The following is a 7,397-nucleotide window of genomic DNA, read 5'->3' on the forward strand; positions in this document are numbered from 1 at the left end:
TAACGTTATAACGTATTACGTTTTATAGAATAACGTTATAACGTATTACGTTAGGTAGTATAACGTTATAACGTGTTACGTTATATAGTATAACTTTATAACGTATTACGTTATATAGTATAACGTTATAACGTATTACGTTATATAGTATAACGTTATAACGTATTACGTTATACAGTGTAACGTTACAACGTATGACGTTTCACAGAATAACGTTATAACGTATTACATTATATAGTATAACGTTATAACGTATTACGTTAGGTAGTATAACATTATAACGTATTACGTTAGGTAGTATAACATTATAACGTATTACGTTATATAGTATAACGTTATAACGTATTACGTTATATGGTATAACGTTACAACCTATCACGTTATGTGGTATAACGTGATTCTAACTAACAACCTGGATTGAATTTATGTGCAAGTGCAAGTGCATTTTACGCAGTTTATCAATAACTAAGCACTATCTCCACTCGATTAACTGTACCAGTGCTATACAACTCTCAGGCTGCAATGCAGTGATCACCCACTCCCTATAATAATATCAATCATTATTTACATCTAGAAATTTAAAGCCATCGTAGTAGAATACCCATCCACTAACGCGCCATCGAGTGTTATCATCTGTTTCATTCGTGTTTTATAGACTAAAAACTCATTCTTTAGTTATTTAATTATTAAATTCAAATTATTAACTGAATTTCAGCCACTGTCTAATAAATACTGCTCCAAACGATGTATCATTTCTTAAATCAAATATAAGAATTGTTTATTTTATAAATTATGTTGTGTATGTAAACATAGCTCACTCAAACATGATATCGACCGCGTGACATTGATTGTCAACAAGTCCTATAAGCTAAGATCTTTCAAATTTCTTTTGCTTCTCATAGACACAACCCCCCGCTAACCGATCAATCATTCTGCTATATTTGGCTTGTCCTTTGTTACTATACAATTACTGTCATTTTTCACGACTGACCTTCTCTCTCGTACTTACTGGACACTATGCTATATTTAATCAAAACTCATAATTGCAGCGATAAAATACTTCCTATCAGTACAATATATAATCTAAAACGTAAACATCCTGCTTGAGGGCGACATATCCAGTGAATTAACGGCGCCTGAACACTTACATCCAATAAAACTTAACGGGGAAATCTATAACATAAGTGACAGCATTATTATCTAATTTCAACCTAGTTTCCAACAACTGTTCAATATAAATTCACTATGCTCAAAATGCATCCCCTTACAAATGATATCGACGTTTACGATATTTATTGGCTATATTAATATTGATATTATTTGTTATAGGTCCAGACCACCGATCTCGGTCAGGACTATCCTGCTTCGCCTTCATCATGGCCATAACCAACATAATATTAACAACGATAAAAACCTAAAATTAATAATTTAACTCTAACTATTGCCGCTATGATACAACTGATCTGTATACACATTAAATAATTTAGAATAAATAACTTGTTTATAAATACACCTTGTTATATTTATCGACACTATCCTTTGTCTCACGATCTACATCCATCTTGACCTACACATCGTCGTTATTTATTTATATTGTTCACAAACCGTTATAGAGCAATATTTCCAAATCCTATTTTGGTTAATCTGAAATATTATAATGGAACTTTCGGGCAGCCGACTATATCAGGCCAACTGTCTCGGAGTTCAAAGTAATTTCTCGCGCTCCCAGGTTTTTTCCTGCAATGCGACTTGGCAAGTAGGTAGCTGCCACTGTACAATACTATAAAAAATAAGTTAGAACCGCGAGAAAATTTCGGAGATCCCCAAAAACATCTCCAAAGTAACAGCGGCTGAACTTAGAGCAGACTCTATCTTTATCAACAAACAAGTGGTCCGTAATGAGGCGACGCCTTCTCGAGGTAGCGAATGGACCTCGAGTACCGCGCCTAGAGACATACCGACCCGTACAAAAGCATGACGTAACGAGAACAATACTTCGCAAACCGCCATTTTGTCGGGAACTGTCGCTTAGTACATTCCTCCCAATCCGGCTTATTCCATGCTATTAACCCTTATAATTGGAAAGGACTCACTCTCTCCATCTGTTTCGATCATTCGCGGAGAGACGCGATCGCGAGATATCACGTCAACGAGAGTTGTAAGTTCTCGTTACGATTAAACAATCGACGCCACGAACTGATCGATTCCCTTATTTCGATTATGATAATAAGGGTAGTTCAATGAAATTTCACAGAATTAACACAACTAAATTAATGTTTATTGCAACAACTTATTAACTAGAAAGATGTAAATGGACAACAAAAAGAAATGTGACTACGTAATGCGCGATATAAGATATGTGTTGACTGTTTGGCTTCTCGAAACGTTCTGATTCTTTCTGGAAGGCGACCCCCACTACCTTCGGATCACGCCACATTCTTTTACGCCAGATAAAATAACGGCCACGAATCGACGTTTCTGGAGGTCGCCCTGCTTAATGAACCATGCGCTTGCCACTACAATGTTTGTTTTGCCGGGCAGGCGCGACGATCCGTCTGCGACATTATAGTGCCGCGACCGACAGTTAAGAATATGATCTATGGCAAGCCGCATGGCGTAACATCCTCCCCCCGTTGAGAGGGTACCGATCAAATTAGCGAGATGTGGTTGAAGTTCCCATCTTAGTTCGTCTCGGTGGCTAGTTGTTCGGGTTTCTCGAGATCGGGTTGAATTGGCAGTGGGACAAGCCTTTTGACGGCCCGATCCAAAACGCTCTTTGCCGTCTGAACTGTAGCTGTCCGGATGACACCATCGGCGCCTGGATGAACCTTGATAACTCGGCCCAGAGGCCAATGCATGGAGGGAACGTTGTCCTCTCTGAGGATGACGATTGTGCCTTTTTGGATGCCGTGTCCACCCTTGCTCCACTTATTGCGGTTGGTTAGCTCGTTCAAATACTCCTTATGCCAGCGGTTCCAAAAATGCTGTTTAAGCTGTTGGATATGCTGCCATCTGGAGAGTCGGTTCGATGGAATGTCTCCGAAATCTCGATCACGTAAGCACATTAGTGAATCGCCAATGAGAAAATGTCCGGGAGTGAGGACTAGGAGATCATTTGGATCGGTGGAGATAGGAGTTAGCGGGCGGGAATTGAGGACTGCTTCTATTTCTATGATAAGAGTATTCAATTGTTCAGAGGTGAGTAACTCGTTGCCGGCTACACGCCTGAGGTGGCGTTTAAATGACTTCACCGCTGCTTCCCATAGCCCACCGAAATGCGGCGAATGAGGGGGAATGAAGCGCCATTCGATTTGTTTGTCGGCTAAAAATGCGGTTACTTTTTCCTTGTGATCGTCCGATTGTAATAAATCGTGAAGCTCTCGTAATTCGTTGCTTGCTCCTCTGAAGTTGGTGCCGTTATCAGAATGGATGGTGGAGCAATAGCCTCGTCGAGCGATAAATCTGCGAAGAGCGGCGATGAAGGCTTCGCTAGTGAGATCGTCAACGAGCTCGATGTGTACCGCTTTAATTGCTAGGCATACGAAAATGGCTACGTATACTTTTATCTGACGACGGTTACGATCTCGTTTTTCCTTGATGTGGAACGGCCCGCAGTAATCGACGCCGACGTTTGTAAATGGGCGAGATTCCGTTACTCGCGCCTCCGGCAGATTACCCATCACGTATTCTACCGGCGGTGGTTGAGCGCGGCAACAGCGGACGCAGCCTTTGATCGCCCGCCATACTTGACTTCGATCGTCAACGGGCCAGTATCTTTGTCTTACTGCGTATAACGTAGCCTGCGTTCCGGAATGCATGTGGATCTTGTGCTCGTGGTCTATGATGCGTGTTGTAACGGATGACTTAGGTAATACTATGGGATGTTTCTGGGCGAAGGTCATCGACGAATGACTGAGTCGACCCCCGACTCGCAATATTCCTTCCTTGTCTATGAACGGATTGAGTCGCGTGAGCTTACCCTTTATCGCCGCGTTCCGATCTTTTTGGAGTGTACGAATTTCCTCGGAGAAATGGATGTTTTGCAACAATTTTATCAGTTTATTGTGCGTTATGCGTAATTCAGTAACGGTTAGGGGTGCCGCTCGGTTCCTTTTCTGTTTCCAACGGAGGCAACGAACTATGATTCGTATCAACTTGGGCCAGGATGAATACCTTTGCAACAAACTGTAATCGGTGGGGTTTGCGGACAGACAAATCGCCCCTTTCTGCTCCGGTACTTCAACTTGCGGCATTAGCGCCCATGTCGGCCAATAGCCTTCCGACTGGTAGAGCCATGCAGGACCGTGCTGCCAGATGGTTAGGCGCAGAAACTCTTCGGGTGTTTGGCCGCGTGATATTAAGTCCGCGGGATTGTCGTCGGTAGGAACGTGGCGCCAATCGCGGATGCTGGTTTTTGTTTGAATTTCGGAGACTCTGTTAGCGACGAATGTTTTAAGGGTGTGAGGTGATGTATTGAGCCAATGGAGGACGATAGTGGAATCGGTCCAATAGATAGTTCGAGTAATTTTGTGTGATAGGGCTTGTTGTACTGTCGACATCAGGGACGTAAGAAGGAGTGCTCCGCTCAGCTCGAGCCGAGGAATGGTCTGGCACTTGAGTGGGGCGACTTTCGATTTTGCGGTTAGAAGTTGGGTCCAAACACGGCCGTTGGTGTTAAGGGTTCGGAGATAAACACAGGCTCCGTAAGCCTTTTCGCTGGCATCGCAGAAACCATGCAGTTCAATTTCCATTGCGGACTCGATTATTGCCTTGCATGGGAACCTGACGTTGTTTAATAAGGGTAATTGGGCATAGTACCTTTCCCACTCTGTATGTAACTCGATCGGAAGTGATTCATCCCAATCGATTTTCGACGACCATATTCGTTGAAGTAGCATCTTGGCCCGAACAATCACCGGTGCGAGCAGACCGAGCGGATCGTAAATGTTTGCAATCTGCGAGCTGATGATTCGTTTCGTGACTCGAGAGGGCGTGGGTTTGACTTCGACCGAGTAAAGAATAGGGTCGTCGGATGAATTCCAAAACACTCCCAGCGTCTTCAAGGTTTGCGAGTCGCCCAAAAAATGTTGGTGATTTGTTTCTTCTAAGGAAAGTCCGTGTAATAAGTCATTATCGTTTGACGCCCATTTTCGTATGTTTAAGCCGGCCAGTTGAAGTAAATTGGTGAGCTCTGTTCTGAGCGTGAGGGCTTCGTCCTTCGTTTCAGCTCCGGTGAGAGCGTCGTCGACGTAGAAATCCCGCTGCAGTACCTGTGCTGCACGTGGAAATCGATGTCCTTCGTCCTCTGCCAGTTGCTTGAGGCACCGAATAGCTAGATACGGGGCTGCGGATAAACCGAACGTTACAGTGTTAAGCTCATATATTTCTGTTTCTCCACTCGCGCTGCGCCATAATATCCTTTGATATTTCCGATCCTCTGGTCGTACGAGGAATTGCCGATACATTTTCTCGATGTCGCCGGTGAGTACGTATTGATGAGCGCGGAATCTAATTAATACATAAAATAAATCTTCCTGTAACTTGGGTCCTGTGTGAAGTGTATCGTTTAAGGAGGTTCCGGTAGTGCTTGGTGCCGATCCGTCGAAAACTACACGGAGTTTGGTGGTTTGACTCGATGCTTTGGTCACGCCATGATGGGGTAAATAGTATCCGTTGTCGTCGGAGGTGGTTGTCATTGACCTTCGTCATGTGTCCCAACGCCAGGTATTCCTGTATTACCGTTCGATATTCTGATTCGAAGCGTTTGTCGTGCTGGAATCGGCGATTGAGTGAGGCGAGTCGTTTACTCGCCAGCGTTTTAGAGGATCCGAGTGACTGAAGCTGATCGTTGAAAGGTAGAGCGACGATGTATCGTCCTTCGCTGGTGCGTCGGGTGTGGGCTTGGAAGTGTTCTTCGCATCGTCGATCTGCCTCTGAGATATGTTTAATTGAGGATCCTTCATCGATTTCCCAAAACCGCGCGAGGTCTGCTTGTAAAGTCGTCGTGGATGTGTGAAATATGTTTGTAGCGGTTTGGGAAGTTGGACTCCCCCCGATTACCCATCCGAATCGCGTCTTTTGCAGACGCAGTCCAGGCTCGTCTGGCTGCGTGAGGTTGACTTGTCCCACACACATCGACGCGAGTGTTGAACCTGAGCTTAATAGTACATCTATCGGAGCTGGTAAATGAAATCGTGGATCGGCCAATTTGAGATTTTTTGGTATCTCAAGTGTCGAACGATCGATGGGTTCGCTGGGAATTAAGGTTGATATGATTGGAATGATAAGGAACGTTAATGTCCGCGTGTATGTACCGTCAGTGGAAGTGATCGTGGCCGTGATGTGTCGCTTAGAGGTCGTTGTCAAGGTATCTAGAGCTCCGATCGGGACCGAACATTTGTTTTGCCTTATCTTTAACGATTTTGCTAATTCCTCGGTAATGAAGTTCATACTGGATCCGGTGTCGAGCAACGCTCGACAACGGATTGGTTGCTGTTTATCATTCAAAATATTAATCTGCGCTGTGATGACTAGATCATTGGACAGTAATTCGGATGCTATTGGTTTGATATGTTCGGTCATGAACGGAGTCGTCGATCGTCGGCGTCATTGTTTGTGTGTTCGTTTGTCACTGGGCGGTGGACTTGCAGACGCGGCTGTTCGTGGTGTTTCCGATCTGTGGTCTGTTGTGTGCCTTTTGCGACGAGTGGGTGATACGTAGGGTGGCGAAGAAGGTGTTGTGGATCGGCTATTTGATGGGGAAGATTTCGGGCTGGACGTGCTGGAACGAGACCCTGAATGGCGTTTTGTCCTATGCAGCATTGTATGATGTCGTTCTCCGCATACGCGACATGATCCTGCGAAACAATGCTTCGTTGTGTGCCCTTTCCCGAGGCAGTTGAGGCATAGTGATGCCCTTTTGACCTCCCGAATGCGTTCGCGAAGGGATTTGGTTTTGAAGGTGTCACATCTCCAAATGGGGTGTGGTCCTTGACAGGTGGGGCATGTTGGAGTAACCTGTGTCGCCGTAAGTACATGCCCTCGTGATGCGCGTTGACGGACAGGAGTAGTTTGTTCCGGTGATTCTCTTGTTTGTCTGACCGTGGTGATCGGTCTGGAGCTTCGTGCTAATCTCTCTAGGAAGTTTAGTAAATGAATGTACGGAGGCACCTCGTTATTGGGCAGCGTCATTTCCCATTGCTTTTGGATACTTAGTGGTATTTTCGAGAGGATGAGGCTGTTGAGCATAGCACTGGTATCGGGGTAGGATTCTCCTAATTTGTTCAATGCATATATGTGTTGTTTAAATGTGTGGACTAAGCGCCTTAATTCCGTTGGAGATTCCTTGGTTATCCTTGGATAATCAATTATTGCCATGCAGTGACTGAAAGCTGTGT

At 44.5% G+C, this 7,397-nt stretch overlaps 1 protein-coding gene across 1 annotated transcript; it reads right to left on the reverse strand.

Annotated features, from left to right (window-relative positions):
- Positions 1-472: 472 nt before the first annotated feature.
- On the reverse strand, positions 473-6,582 carry LOC117240480. The gene is made up of 4 exons (XM_033506503.1): positions 6,315-6,582; positions 3,252-5,344; positions 1,269-1,414; positions 473-542 (listed from the first exon to the last, which is right to left on the reverse strand). The coding sequence occupies exons 1-4, from the start codon at positions 6,580-6,582 to the stop codon at positions 473-475; spliced, it is 2,577 nt and encodes an 858-aa protein (XP_033362394.1).
- Positions 6,583-7,397: the final 815 nt, after the last annotated feature.

Source organism: Bombus vosnesenskii, unplaced genomic scaffold (assembly GCF_011952255.1).
Source record: "Bombus vosnesenskii isolate JDL3184/JDL3185 unplaced genomic scaffold, Bvos_JDL3184-5_v1.1 scf7180000014665, whole genome shotgun sequence".
Classification (NCBI taxonomy): domain Eukaryota; kingdom Metazoa; phylum Arthropoda; class Insecta; order Hymenoptera; family Apidae; genus Bombus; species Bombus vosnesenskii.